Below are 15,995 nucleotides of genomic sequence, written 5' to 3'. Positions count from 1 at the left end.
ATGTGCCCTTTTGGAAAGAAAAAAAAGAAAAAAAAAATTCAAGATGAGAATATGCTTCTCGAGAGTTAATTTCTATATGTTAAAATATAAAAGAGAAACTAGAAATATCAGACTACAACTAAAAGACTTAACAATAGTTGCAAATAATAACTAAACCAAAATATAATAGTAATTCTGACCATCTCGTTGATATAAAGAACCATGGCCAGTTAAAACTGCACTTCCTTGATACAGAGAATCCACTGAGAATCACAAATATTATGGAATTCTAAGACCAGGAACTCCTCAGTGTTCCGTCTTTGACTCATCAGCTTTTTTAAAGCTATCTACTATCACATCTACCAGCTTGTCCTTGCTTGTTAAGACTGGTTCAGCAACAAATGAATAGTTCTTTTGAAATCCTGGCTTCTCTTTGGAAAGGGTAACCCGGGTTGACTCAGTGGATGAATTAAAAATATCAACCAGAGAATTGTCAGAGATGTCAATATTGTCTGACTTCTTAACACTATTCTCTCTTTCCTTGCTGCTGTGTAACAACTCCTGAGCTTGCCAAAAATAACTGTCTTGTTCGTTACATTTTGGCTTTTCTTGCTCTTTTGGTTGATTTAAACAAAAACTATCTCCTTCAGATTCAGAAGAATCATAATCTGAGACTATAGGTTCATAATCAGGACACTTTGATGCAAGCAGTTCCATGGCTTTCTGACTTAATTCTGACTCCAGATTACTCTGGTTGGAATTGTTGACAGAAACGGGACTGAATTCCTCCCATGGAGATTCTGTGTTACCATCTTTGGCGGATGAATCAGATAATTCACTATCTGAGTACGAGGTTGCATGAGCATGACAAGCATTGGGTACTTGAGTTTCAAGATTAAAAGTTTCCCCTTCAGAAGCACTAACATCAGGAACAGAAGTATAAATATAATTGGACTCTACTTTAACTTCCGGCATTATCTGTAGTAAGGTTGCCAACTTTTGGTAACCAAGCTTCTCTAAATCAAGATGATAGCCATACCTATCAACAAAAAGTCTTGGAAAAGAACTGATTCCATAACCCTCTGGGTGTTCCCTCAATATCTCACAAGTTTCTGACAATCTTCTAATATATCATTTCTAGACCTCTCTGTATATTTCGTCTCAGTGGTGGTCGCAGAAACTCTAGTACAAGGAATACTCTGATCGTGTTTCTCCACATTATGTTCAGATGATTTTTGGGAAGAGGACTGTGAATCTCTGCTCAGAAAGAGAGATCTCAAGCCATTTGCACCATGAGATTGGCCCATCAATGAGTTCTTGTGAACTGGTTGAGTTAGCTGAAAAGGAAATGTTTGGGTGGGGCTTTCCTCCAACCACTTTTTCTCTGATATTAATAACTCCAACAATTGAAGGATATCTTTTTCAGGCAGAGATCTAAAAACTGGGGGTCCATCCTTCTGTAATTTATGTGCCATATCCTCCCTGAAACCAACAAAATGTAGCATGTTATTAAGTAACTCTTTTAAACAAGTAGCTACATAATGATCATAATAAAAATATCAAAATGGTCATTAATTTGTGATATTATTAATTTGTTGCATTGTTTTCCTTCCTTTTGTAGTTGAGGCTCAGATTAGAATGAAACTAGGATGCACACTAACCTGTTTTTTGACTGGGAAGCAATAAGTGATCCTTTGAGGGTGAAAATAAAAGATTCCATGTCATTCCAAAAGGAACAGCTAGAAAACAACTCAGGCTTTCCAGAACAAATAGCATTCTGGTCCAGTTCTGATGACTTATCTTCAAAATCACTAACAGTCTGGACTGTCTGGTCTACTAGTTCAGATGAGTTAGAATCCTCAAAATGATTAACCAGTTTGTTCTGATGAGCAGTTGAATCACCAGATTTTGCATTGCCTTTCCAAAATTGCCACTGGCTTCTGATCCAGCCAAAGAATGTTGGACCTTTCCTATAAGTTTCATCACTTCCACCAGATTTTTTATCAACCAGAGAGTCATCAACTGGAAAAGCATATGGGCTGTGACAAACATTATCAACCTCCTTTCTAGTTGGATTCACACATTTGTACATTGCTCTAAAATTTCCAGATTCATGGTTTGCAGTACCAATGTCATCCACTGCTGTCTGATCAATTCCAGCAGAGCGATTCATTGAAGTTGTGTATCTTTCCTGACTTTTACGACTCGCATTCTCAGACCCAACAATGTCATCATCAGATGAGCCTTTAGAACTCATTTTTAAGGAATCTGGCTTAGTTTTGGAAAGTTGGTCGTCCTTGAGTTGTGGTTGAATCTTTGACAGTTGTGCAGTAGTCATATCAGCAACCTTCGCACTACACACCGAAGATTTCTGCAACTTATTTGGGGGCTGAGGTATACTTCTTTCAACCAATGAAATTGATGATTTAGCATCTACATTTTCTCCCATGGGTTTGACTTGAGAAGTGACCAGTTGGAATGATTTTGAATTATCATCCGTACTACTTTCATGAGATGAGGCAGTTAAGGGTGTCTCATTTTCTTCTCTAGCCTTATCTTTATCCTCACTGTTTAGCTTTGGAGTTGCTGCAGATCCCATTTCATCAATCTTAGTACAAGATGTTACCAATTCTACAGCATTGCCCTCAAAAGGTTTGAGAGATTTTGGGACCAGATATACATGAAAATTACCATCACCTAAATCCTTGAGCTTTACCTGTGGAGTAGCATATAGAATGCTAGAAAATGTTCGATATCCAAAAAATCTTGTACCAAAATGCACATTACGATCCTTCAACATTTTACGAAGATCTCCAATTAAGATTCCTTTTGGATGTGATCTCAATATAGACCAAATCTCTCTTACAACTACGTTTGGAATAGCATGTACTACTTTTGGAATAGTATGTAAATCTGAGGAAGGTTCGTATATATCCACCTTTTGTGAAGATGTCAAAGCCGAGAACGGTTTATCAACAGGCATCTTATAATTTCCATACCAAGAACTAAGCAAACCATCAGGAGGATGGTTAAAATGTTTTCCAGAAAGACATTGCCCCTTTAATATTGAAGACCATTGCCATATTATCGTTGCTGCACTGTGGAAGACTTCAGATGCAAACGTTGGGGTAGCAAGCAATACATTGTAATTATTCATTCTTAACTTGTGTAATATTCCAGCAAAGTCTGTGTCACCAGATATAAAAAATAGATGTGCAGGCGGAGGATTCTGGGAAACCCAATCCATAAGGTTGACAAGAAGAAATCTATCAGCACTGTTCTTTCCAACTGCAACAAAATACATAAAGATATTATAATTTGAAAATCTACTGAAACATAGAAGTCCAAGGCCATATAACCATAAGCTTAAAACACTTGGATGATACACTATCGACAAATTTTCACAACAACGGAAATCATACCCTACAACTCAAACAAGCGAAAACAATACATTCAAAACTGCAACCAGCAGATGTTATCTAACAGATACGAAAAAGAGAATAGATTTCATCATACTCTTTAGTGATAAAGGCAATTAAAAAAATCTTTTACTTATTGTCTTTAGGAAAAAATATTTGCTGATTGAAAAAATTTATTTCGGAAACTTATCAGTCGGCACAACGCTCAAAGAGCATTGAGTTAATTATAAGTTACAAACCAATAAGGTTCTCATTTGGGCATTTTTAGCAAAAATTACTGAGTCTAAGGTTTTAAAGTTTAGTTCAGGCAATGTCGGTGGATCAACTGTCAATGAATTAGATGTCATCTTGAGCTGAATTTTAAAGTCAACAAATTTATCATACAGGTAAATTTGTAATTAACTTAAATACATGTTCTAAACAGTTTAAAAAGACTTGAAATGAAATGAGAAGGAGTGAAAGAAAAAGAGACCGGGGATGTGGGTGAAATGGATGCCGGTGTGAGCGAGTGCCTGAAGTTTGGGCTTAGAGAAGAGGAGGAGATCACCGAAAGCGTTGATTCGAAGAGGACCCTTAATCCCATTCGCCCTCACAGCTTTCGTGATTGCCGGGGTAACATGGGAAGGATCAAACCCCGCCGGTAACTGACAGTTCTCAAAATCCCACCACACCGAAACTTTCACGTTTCGAAGAGATGATGATGACAACTCACGCGCCTGAGTCCCCAAGCGAAGCACGTATAAGCAATGGTGGTACCTCCGGAGAAAGGACCTCATAGCCGGAAATGGTTACAGTTAGTTAGTGGTATCTGCAAAGTGGGGAGGGTTTAGGACTCGCAGGATGAAAAGAAGCTAGAACCCTTGATCTCGGTTCGCGGTTAGACTGCACTGAAAATGTGGGCATTTGAATCCTGCAAACAAAAACAAATGCCGAAAATGTGCTACTGTGTTGGGCTCATGTTACGGTCAACAACTGAACCAAAAATCCAACCTATTTTTTTTTTTCTTAATGCAAAGTAAAAGGTGAAAATGTCACGAAAATATATTTTATTTTTTAATTGAGTTTGATTTTTTACTTATCTCTCTCAACTAAATTCTGAATTAATAAAAAAAAATCACTAATGAACAGAAAGATTAAAAAAAACTTATTTTTTTTTATTTTTTAAAAATATAATATTAACGTGAAGTATTCATCATTTTTTGCTAAAAAAATCTGTGTAACAACCCATAGTACAATCTCTCCTACAAAACTCGATGAGATTGAATATTAAGGGTGATCTCGAGACCAAGCCGCATGGAGTCCAATAAAAAAATAAGTCAGTTAAATTTGATTTAGATTATACTTGGAAAAAAAATTCAATTAACATAACTCGAAGTCGAACCAACCTGATTAGCCTTGAGTTGGATAAAATCAAATCACTGAATAATTACTCTCAAAATTCTTTTAATAAAATAAGATATTTTATAAAGTTTCATATCATACATATATTATATTTTTTTTATGAAATTATACTGAGATAATGGGCTAACGTGTTCATTAGTTCAAATCTTCATATTAAATTTATTAGTTCAAACCTTTTGATGGGTAATTAAAGGAAAAGACTTCTAATTTGAGAAAATGTTTTTTTTTTTAATTTTTTTTCACTACTTGCTTGTTCTCATTTTGTTTTCTATTTTTAAAAAACTGTATAAAACAATAAAAAGAACTTTTGGAAATACAAAAGTAAAATTGAAGTTGTGTGATAATTTTTTTGTTTTTTGGAAATCAAAGGGGCCTAAGGCCCAAACTACACAGGAATCAGCCTGGGCAAGAAACAGTCCAAGGCATCTCGAACAAGCAACGGACTCAACAGAGTCGGAAGTTGTTCAAACATCATAGTTCCACTCTGATTTAAAGCCTTCACCACTGATTCAGAATCAACCTGCAAGATGACATGTTGATACCCGTCTCGAGCCATTTGAACTCCCAACAACATTCCCCCACAACTGAGCAACAAAGGCAGAGTTAGTGCTTAATTGCTTGCTACCATGCTCCTTGAGACCAGGCAAACCCACCTATCAGGTGGATGCTTCCATCCCACAAGGATCTCATGCTGATTTCTAACACTATTCATAGGATTAGTGTTATTCGCAACTCTGCATTCCTCTCATCTATCCCTTACCACACACCAAGGACAATACGGTCTGCAAAAATGAGGATCATGAATCTGGTGGTTTCTCCATTGCCATAACAGATAGCAAGTAATAGACCAGAGCTCAGTCCAAGATGGAGTAAATTCTTGCCCCATGCTGTTATTCAAATTTTGATTCACCCACATCGAAAAACTCACCTCAAAGAAATTACTACGGTGGTTAAAGGGATCAAATGAAGCCAAATTTCAGAAACCAGAGGGCAGTCCCGAAGAACATGAAGGATAGATTCCTCCACATTATTGCAATGAAAACACATAGGACAAGCAACACTCCACTTTGGAATTCGTTGATCAGTACTCAGCTTGCCATCTTTAACCAACCACACGAAGGATCTCATCCTCTCAGTCACTTTGGTTTTCCAATCCCCATCCCGAGGCACTAAATTGTCAGCAGTAATCAACTAATAGGCACTTGACACACAGAAATTGCCCAACTTTTCACCTGGCCAAACTCTCCTATCCTCACCGGCATGAATAGAGGGGGGGAACAATGGTGGATATTTTCAAAACAATATCATTACTGTGAAAGAAAGTATACAACTTATTTTTAGAAGCTACTTCGATTAGTATTTTTTTCTATCAAAAGCTACTTTTCTCCCATTTTCCTATATGAGAAGTAAGATTTTTAATTATTTAAAACTTCTTTCCAAATATGCTTAATTCAACTTGGTCTTTTAAGAATTAAAACCAAAAAGAAAAAAAAAAGTCAAACACTACCTAAAGACCACAATTTAATTTATTTAGATATTTGTTCTCTTAAATTATACACTTATTCTCGTCAGATTGGTACATAAGAAATTAATCTTCTTTGACATAAGAACTAGACGGAAGAAATAGATACAAAACATGTTTAAAAATAAAATTAATCTTCTTTTTTAAATGGAACATAGTGGTGCATTGTGTCTCTGTTCCATTTTTTTTTTGTTGGGAAAGAAACTAACGTAAATTTAAAAAGTAACTAATTATTACTTCTCCATTTACATGCTAAAGAAAAGGCCTATAGAAAACCAAAGACAAGCAGTATAAAGAACTATATCACACTCACCTAAAACTGCAATTCACTGATATAAATAACTATATCACTAGTTCTATATTTCCTATCTGTGTAATCTTGAATGATGAGAATCCCAATTTATGGAATTCTAGGAGACTAGGACCCAGGTCCCAGGTCCAGTTCACACTAGCAACTCCTCAATTTTGAATTTTTTACTCATCTGCTTTCTTGAGGCCATTTAACATCCCATCAACCAGCCTGTCTTTGTCAGGTATGAATTCTGGGTCAGCAACAAACTAGTTTTTTTGAGATCTTTGCTGGTAATTCCCTAGGTACCCCGGGTAGACTTGGCAGATGAATTTAAAATATCAGCCACCAAAGTCTTGTTCAAGTGGCCAACATTGTCTGGCTTTTTGACACTATTCTCTCCTTCCTTCTTGTTGTGCCACAAATCCAGAGCTTGCCAAAGAGAAATGTCATGCTTATTACATTTTAGTTTTCCTTGCTTTTCAGGTTGAGAATCTCCTTCAGATTCAGAAGAGTCATAATCTGAGACTATGGGTTCATAATCAGGAAGCTTTGGTGTATCAAGTTCTTCAGCTTTCTGACTTAATTTTGACTCCATATTACTCTGGTTGTAACCTAATTTCTGCCATGGAGATTCCATGTTATCATCTTCCAGGGCTGAATCAGATAATTCACTATCTGGGTTCAAGACTGCATGATGAGCATGGCTGGCATTGTTTACTTGAGTTTGGAGGATAAAAGATTCTCCATCAGAAGCACTAACAGCAGGAACAGAAGGAAAAATATAAGTGGACTCTACTTTAACTTCTGGCATTATCTGTAGCAAGGGTGCCAACTTTTGGTAACCAAGTTTCTGAAAATCAAGATGATAGCCATACCTATCAACAAACAATCTTGGATAAGAACTGATCTTATACCCCTCTGGGTGCTCCCTCAATATCTCACTTACAAGTTTCTGACAATCCTCTAATACATCATTTCTAGACCTCTCTGTATATTTCGTCTCAGTGGCAGTTGCAGAAACTCTAGTACGAGGAATACTTTGATTGTGTTTCTCCACATCATGTTCAAATGATGTTTGTAAGTTGGACTGTGTTGCTCTGCTCAGAAAGAGAGAGCTCAAGCCATTTGCACCATGAGATCGGCCCATCAATGAGTTCTTCTGAACAGGTTGAATTAGCCTAAAAGGAAATGTTTGGGAGAGGCTTTCCTCCAACCACTTTTTCTCTGATATTAACAATTCCACCAATTGAAGGATATCTTTTTGAGTGAGAGATCTAAGAACAAGAGGTCCATCCTTTTGTAATTTATGTGCCATATCCTCCCTGATACCATGTAGCAGAGTGTTATCAAGTAACTCTTTAAACAAGTAGCTACATAATAATAATAGAATATCAAAAGGCTTAATTATACAATTGGTCCCTTGATTATAATTGAAAGTTCAATTGGGTCCCTCAATTACTAAAAAAATCAATTAAATCATTCAATTGTTTAAAACACTTCAATTGAGTCCCTCAACTATTTACTAGTTCAATTAGGTCCTTTAATTATTTAAAACACTACAATTAGGTCCTTTTGTATAATGAAATATAGATGTTTTGATTTAACTTTTTAATAATTGAGGGGCCAATTAAATGACCTAATAGAACTTTTTAATAATTGAGGAACCTAATTGAACTTTTTAAAATAATTAAAGGACCTGATTGAACTTTTTAACAATTAAGGGACCTAATTGAATTTTTTTAAATAATTAAAGGACCTAATTGAATTTTCTAATAATTGAAGAACCAAGTTGAAATTTTAATTATAATTAAGGAACCAATAATATAATTAAGTCAATACCAAAATGGTCACACAGCTTTCAACATAAACATTGTGATATAATTAATTTGTTGCATTATTTTCATTTCTTTGGTAGTTGAGGCTCAGATTAGAACAAGGAAAGAATGAACATGTGGGGGTAAAAGTTGATTATTATTCATAGCAAAAGGATGATTTTTAAAAGATTTGTACAAAACTAGTGTACACTAACCTGTTTTTTGACTGGGAAACAATAAGTGATCCTTTGAGCGTGAAAATAAAAGATTCCATGTCATCCCAAAATGAACTGCTAGTAAACAACTCAGGTTTTCCAGAACAAATAACATTCTGGTCCAGTTCTGATAACTTGGTTTCTTCTAAATCACCAACAATCTGGTCCACTTCAGATAACATAGAATCCTCCAAGTGACTAACCACATTGTTCTGATGAGCAGCCAAATCATCAGACTTTGCATTGCTCTCATCAATCTTAGCAGCAGATGTTATTGATTGTACATCATTGCTCTCAAAAGTTTCAGGGGATTCTAAGGAAACCAAATGTACACAAAATTTACCATGACCTAAAGGCTGGAGCTGTACATGTGGTATTGATGATAGAAAGCGAGAAAATGTTTTATATCCATAAAAGCTTTGATAGAAACACACATTGGATTTTTTCAACTCTTCACGAAGACCTGTAATCGAGATTCCTTTTGGATGTGATCTCAATATACACCTAATCTGTCTTATAATTGATTGTGGAACTGTACCTAGTTTTAAATCGAGATCACTCTGATTGGAATTCATGACAGAAACAGAACCTAATTCCTCCAACAGAGATTCCATTTTATCATCTTTTAGTGCTGAATCAGATATTTCATTATCTGAGTTCAAGACTGCATGAGTAGCATTGGTTATTTGAGTTTTGAGGATAGAAGTTTCCCCATCAGAAGCACTAACAGCAGGAACAGATGGAAAAATATAATTGGACTCTGATTTAACTCCAGGCATTACCTGTAGTAAGGATGACAATTTTTGATGACCAAGCTTCTCTATATCAAGATAATAACCATACCTAAGAAGAAATATTCTTCGGAAAGAACATATATTATATCCCTTTGGGTGGTCCCTCAATATCTCATTCACAAGTTGCTGCAAGTCTTCTAATATATCATTTCTAGACCTCTCATTATATTTCATTTCAGTGGAAGTTGTGGAAACTCTAGTATGAGGAATACTCTGATTTTGTTTTTCCATATCATGTTCAGATGAATTCGGCAACTTTGACTGTGATGCTCTGCTCATAAAGACAGATCTCAAGCCATTTGATTTTGAACCATGGGAAGGGATCTCCACCAACAACTTTCTCTCTGCTATTAACAATTCCACCAATTGAATGATATCTTTTTGAGAGAGAGATCTAAGAACCAGGGGTCCATCATTTTGTAATTTATGTGCCATTTCCTCCCTGATACAAGTAACATGTTGCAGAATGTTATAGAGTTACACTTTCAACAAGAACATCTACATAATGATCATCAATTCATCATAAAATATCAAAAAGATCACACAATTTTCAGCAGAGATTTTATTGTATAATTTATTTGTTAGGTTGTTTTCCTTTCTTTGGAATTTGTGGTTCAGATTAAAACAAGGAATAAATAGAGGTCAAAAGTTGGTTATTATCCAATATCCATAGCAAAAGGGTTTTTTTTTTAAGATCTGTGCAAAACTATAATGCACACTAACCTGTTTTTTGACTGGGAAACAAGAAGTGATCCTTCGGGCGAGAAAATAAAAGATTCCAAGTCCTTCCAAAAAGAACCACTAGAAATCAACTCAACCTTTCCAGAACAAATAACATTCTGGTCCAGTTCTGATAACTTGGGTTCTTCAAAATGACTGACAGTCTGGTCCACTTCAGATACCTTAGGATCCTCCAACTGACTAGCCACCTTGTTCTGATGAGCTTCCAAATCATCAGACTTTGCATTGCTTTTCCAGAATGACCACCAACTTCTAGTCCAGCTAAAGAATGTTGGCCTTTTGTTATAAGTTTCAGCAATTCCACTGAGTCTTTTGTCAACCAGAAGGTCATCAACTGGTGGAGAATATGGGCTGCAACAAACTTCATCAGCCTTCTTTCTAGTTGGACTCTCATAGTTGTTCTTTGCTTTACAATTTCCCAATTCATAGTTTGCAACACCATTGTTTTCCATTGTTTTGTGATCATTTCTAGCATGGTGATTCCCTGAAGTGGTATGTTTTTCTACAATTGTATGACTTGCATCCTCAAACTTAACATTGTCATTGTCAGATGACTTTTTAGATCTAGATTTAAAGGAACTTGTCTTAGTTTTGGAAAACTTGATTTCCTTGGATGGCTGTTGAATCTCAGGTAGTTGTGCATTAGCCACATCCACAATCTTCTCACTAGCCAGAGAAGATTTCTGCAACTCATTTTGGGGCTGAAATTCATGTCTTTCAACCAACGAAGGAAATGATGATTTACTATTCACATATTCACCAATGGTTTTGACTTGGGGAGGGACTGGTTGGAATGATGTTGAATCATCATTCATACTCCTTGCATGGACTGTGGAAATTGAGGGAGTCTCATTTTCATAACCCCTCTCCTCGTTCTTAACAACAGATGAAGCTGATGGGACAACACTGCTGTCAAAAGGTTCAGGGGACCCTGAGGGGACCAAACATACACAAAAATTTCCATCCCCTAAAGGCTGGAGCTGTACGTGTGGGATTGATAATAGGAAGCATGAAACGCTTTGAAATCCATATAAATTTTGATCCAAATGCACATCACATTTTGCCAAGTCTGCATGAAGATCTGTAATGGAGATCCCTTTTGAATGTGAAGTCAATATGTGCTTAACTTTCTGTACAACTGACTTTGGAACTTCACCCAACTTTAAGTCTAAGGAAGGTTCATAGATCTCCACATCTTCTAAAGATGTAGAGTGCTCGGTAGCTGGGGAAGGGTTTTCAAGTGGCACCCTAAAGTTTCCATACCAAGAACCATATGGACCATCAGGAGGATGGTTGACATGTTTTCCCATTAGATTTTCTCCCTTAAGCAATTTATACCATTGCCACATTATAGTTGCTGCGGTGGAGAGAAAACCAGGAGCATTCCTTGAGCCAGCAAGCAAAATATTGTAATTATTCATTCTTAACCGGTGTAGTAAGCAGTCAAAATCTCTATCACTAGATATCAGAAAGAGATGTGCAGGTGGAGGATTTTGTGATACCCAAAACATGATATCAACCAGAATGTTGAAACAATTTATTGCACCTATAGCAAATTGTTAAAACATTATGATTCGAAAAGCTAAAAAGTAGATGAATGAACCATAAGAAAGCGTAAAGCTATATGGAGCATAAATAGTGTTCAAGGAACTGTCAAACATTTACAATGATTTACTAGCTGGCTGCACATCCATTTCAAGATTATGCATTAATGAATTTTTACTAGACTAATAAGAATCAAGCCATGCAACAAAAAACAAAGACACTGCACTTATGTAACAGATACGCAACAGAAGACATTTGGTCTTACTCCTACCCAAACACATTTAGAAAACTACTCTTATTCATTACCTTTTAAATCAAAACTTATCCTTAATCTTTGATGGGAACTAAACCCTAAAACAAAAAAATAAGGGCCTGCTTGATAATTCCCTTGCCTTTTTTTCGTATTAAAAACAGTTTTCTAAAACAATTCCACCTTACTCAACAATCAATTCCTCATCCAAAATCTATCAGGTTTTGAAAATTGTTTCCAAAACAAATACTATAAAAAAAAGAGAGAGAAATAACGGGAAGATGTTTTCTCATCTTCTTTTTTTGTTTTCTTCAACCTCTCTTTTAATTGCACACTCTATTATGTGCCTTATCCACCCTCAACCAGCTGTCTGAACAACTTTGAGTAGTTACATTTTAAAAATTTAAACCAGATTTTAAAAATAGAAACCAAACACACATAAGTACCTCACTGATATGCTCCCTCTGATTATTCATTGAAAAACATAAAAAAAAAAATCTTTCACATTCAAAAAGAAGAAAATAAATCACACTTTACTCCGTCCATTGTCTAAGCTTCGACTCCAACAAATCTTAGTTAGCCAGTAGAAGGAAAAAAAAGTGTGAGAAGCTAGCAATTGGAATAACGGAACGGTCAAAAGCTTTAAATGGGACGGTGAAAAAAGGAGAGAGGGAAGAAAAGAACCATGAGGAAAGTGGGTGAATTGAATGCCGGTTGAAGCGAGTGCCTGGAGTTGGCGCTTGGAGAGGGAGCTAACATCCCCGAAAGCGTTGATGTGAATTGGACCTTTGATCCCGTTGGCCCTCACCGCCTGCGCGATTGCCGGCGCAACCTTGGAAGCATCCATGTCATCAGGCACCGCGCAGCTCTTGAAATCCCACCACACCGAAACCCTCACGTCTCGGGAGTTATGAGGAGGAGAAGAAGATGATGATGACAGCTCGCACGCTTGAAACCGAACCAGAAGCGTGCGAGCTTGAGAACGTGACAAATGCAAGAGGTGATTCGGGAGAAGGGCCCTCATCGAATGAGAAATGAAAGTACTGAAGTTGCGGTTACTCTATGGGTGTGTTTGTGCCAACATCCACGGGGAGGGTTTTTAAGATTCCGCATGAGAAGAAAGCTGCTCAAACTAAAACCCTTCATTTTGGCTCTTGTTGCACCTCCTGGTTTACTAAGGCCACTCCTTTCTCTCTTTCTTTATATATTTTTTATTGCCAAAAATATCTCTTTATATAAAAATATATATATAATTTATTCACTTTCATTATTGTTGAAACTTTGTTTTTCACCTTTCATCTTTTGTTGAATGCTTCTGTATCCGATCGAACCCAGTCAAATTGTAAGATAATTACCATATGGACTGGGCACATTTCATCTTTCTTATTCTTTTAACTCTGATTTTGTTTTCTTTATATAGTAAGACTTTCATAATTTAGAAAAAAGTTATTTTTTAAATGTGAATTGATATATAACTAACTCCTTCAAATCTCAAATATAAACAACAAAAAATTCTTATTTTTTTATCTCAAATATAAACAAATATATATCAACTAATTTTATCTTATTTAATGAATTTTACTCATTAAAAAAGAATACAAATCTTGTGGAAATATTTTTGTTAACTTGTTTTCAAGCACACTGTGTGTTTATTTTTTTTTACCAACAAAAATGTATTGTTAATTTTATTAGAATGTAAATAGGAAAAATTTGAATTCACCACTTATATCTCGTTTTCTCTTCAATCATCAAGTATCCTTATAACTTAGGTGAGTTTTTATTTCCTTTATGTTGGACAAACTGCCAATCTACTACTACTCTTGCTTTTACTTTTTTGGTTTAGGAAATGCTACTCTTACTTTTTTTTGCATTAGAAAGTGAAAAATGTTTGCTCGAGATAAGTGATAAAAACAAAGTTTAACCGGTTTGATGGGTTTTTAGGGTTCTTTTTTGTCGTATTAATTCCTTAAACATCAGTATAATTTTATATGAAATTGTAAAACGCAACTCACATTCGTCCTAATTAAAAGAGTTCATGCACATCATCACTTATTTAATCAACAAAAAGAATGCGTACATGCATGGTGATCCAAAGTCAGAAAAAGAAAAAGAAAGAAATGACATGTAAACTATTTTTATACTCGGTTGCGCTAATCCTCTGAATTTTGGACGTTCTGCTTTTCAATTCAGAGTTCTGAGAGGGATTCTACTGGTTTTGAGTCTCTAAAGTGTTTTGTGGGCAAAAAGCAAAGAAAAAATGACTTATCAGAATTCAAAGAATGTGCAGAGGTGAAAACTGAAGCCAGTAGCATGGAGGATATATAATATTTTGTGGATATTTTACTAACGTACACACCCTATCTCCCCAATATTCTCAAAATACACCTCTTTCTAGTGTTTTCGTACATGTGCCAATAATCAATTGCAGCAACAACCGTTTACTTGCCTTCATCTTTTGTTCTTGCACGTATGCCTTTAATCACGAGTGTTTTCAAATGGATCGTTACTTTGTCTTGCTTTGTCCTTAATTGAGAAGAATTCATTAGGAACGAGGAGTTTAGTTTGAGAGATATCCAATGTCAATTCCGTATCATTTTTTTGTTATTATAAAGGAAAAAGAGAAGGAAACAATAGAGATGAAACTAACGTCCTCCACTCCTACTGCAAAACATGATAGGTGGAAAAATGATGACTTTATGTTAAAGAATCAGGTTATGATTTGTGGGGATTATCAAATTGAATTATTAATTCCTTTTCTAATCATGCGGGCTGTGGTTGTTGGAGAGGTGAGATTTTCCATTTTAATGTTAACAGGTGAAAAACCAATTAACTTAATTAATTACTGGAGTTTCTCTGTTCCTGTCGTTGCTTTCATCCTTCACATACGTGCATGTTGTTGAGATTGACAGAACAAACAAATCTAAATCTAATTTAAGAGTAATAAAGGAGTCGCTTCCGTACTAGAATAAAATAGGTGCACCTCACACATGTAAATTTACTTGTAAAGCATGACGCTCCACACAGTGGATATATCAACAAAAGTTAACACATTTTTGCCATATCAACAAAAGTTAGGTTGTAGAAAGGGACATTGACCAATGGAAGTTAGGTTGGAATGTCACGCTCCTCGCCGTACTATATTGTGTAATCCTCTTAATCTTCCCAATTAAATTGATTAATTCATGACTTTTATCTCTCTATATACATATGTGGTAGACATAGATTTATAATCCCTAGACTTATCGCAATTAATTTGTCATGATAGGGAATTATGGTGACGGGTGTCACATATTATTTATAAACATGGGTCATTGAAAAGAAAGGACCCGTGTTTCTAGTCATGTCAACTCCATTGGCTCTCATTATTACAATCTTTGCGTCTGTAGCTGTGTTGGGTGAGATAATCAGTTTGGGAAGGTACAACTTAGTTCCACTAATAAATTTTTCTAAGTTTAATTCCTATTTATAAATTGCAAATTGATTTATCAAGTTTTACTCTAATTCAATACTCGGATCGGTCTAATTCCTTCCTGCACAAGGCACTTATCATGTGTTATATGTAATATGTTATTGTGATGGAATATAATCAATCTAAAAATACACGTGACAATGTATTAGTCTCTCCTTTAAATTAAAATTACCGATTAATTAATTCAGTTATTGCTTTGATCAGTCTTCTAGGAGGCTTCGTATTGATTCTAGGACTATACAGCGTATTGTGGGGAAAGAACAGAGAGCACATGCCAAAAGCCACATTAGACATGGAGCAAGCATCATCGGATTAATTAGAGTCATGAGATTGCGATGATATGCGAAAAGAGGAAATATATTCTTCCAGAGTGTTGTCAAAATTTTGCCAAAAACAAATACCATCATAACATCAAAGCTCTTTTAAGCCTGGGAAATGTGCGAAAGAGCGAATTTAAATGTAAATGTTTACTCACTCCTTTTAGGCCAAAAACAAGGAGTCAATATATTGGATTGTAAGGCATTATTTTATTTTGAATAATTTTATATTCTCTT

General features: G+C 35.6%; 1 protein-coding gene and 1 pseudogene across 1 annotated transcript; both read right to left on the bottom strand.

The window, feature by feature from the left end:
* Window positions 1–61: 61 nt before the first annotated feature.
* Window positions 62–4,317, bottom strand: LOC106798442 (uncharacterized; annotated as a pseudogene).
* Window positions 4,318–6,531: 2,214 nt separating this feature from the next.
* LOC102660946 (uncharacterized) lies at window positions 6,532–13,130 on the bottom strand. Its single transcript, XM_014774886.3, has 4 exons — window positions 12,657–13,130; window positions 10,160–11,723; window positions 8,643–9,878; window positions 6,532–7,935 (listed from the first exon to the last, which is right to left on the bottom strand). Exons 1-4 carry the CDS (start codon window positions 12,994–12,996, stop codon window positions 6,912–6,914), a joined length of 4,164 nt encoding a protein of 1,387 aa, XP_014630372.1. The 5' UTR covers window positions 12,997–13,130; the 3' UTR covers window positions 6,532–6,911.
* Window positions 13,131–15,995: the final 2,865 nt, after the last annotated feature.

Source organism: Glycine max, chromosome 4, assembly GCF_000004515.6.
Source record: "Glycine max cultivar Williams 82 chromosome 4, Glycine_max_v4.0, whole genome shotgun sequence".
NCBI classification, from domain to species: Eukaryota; Viridiplantae; Streptophyta; class Magnoliopsida; order Fabales; family Fabaceae; genus Glycine; species Glycine max.
Note: the sequence above shows the minus strand (reverse complement) of the source record. Positions and strands in the feature narration are given on the sequence as shown.

Bases quoted from the DNA above. Each gene is read 5' to 3' on its own strand.
- LOC102660946 (XM_014774886.3), bottom strand. From the start codon at position 12,996: ATGAGGGCCCTTCTCCCGAATCACCTCTTGCATTTGTCACGTTCTCAA. The intron at 11,724-12,656 runs GTTCTTTTCTTC...AATTTGCTATAG, and splicing joins ATTCACCCACTTTCCTCATG to GTGCAATAAATTGTTTCAAC. The intron at 7,936-8,642 runs GTTAGTGTACAC...ACATGGTATCAG, and splicing joins GTTTCCCAGTCAAAAAACAG to GGAGGATATGGCACATAAAT.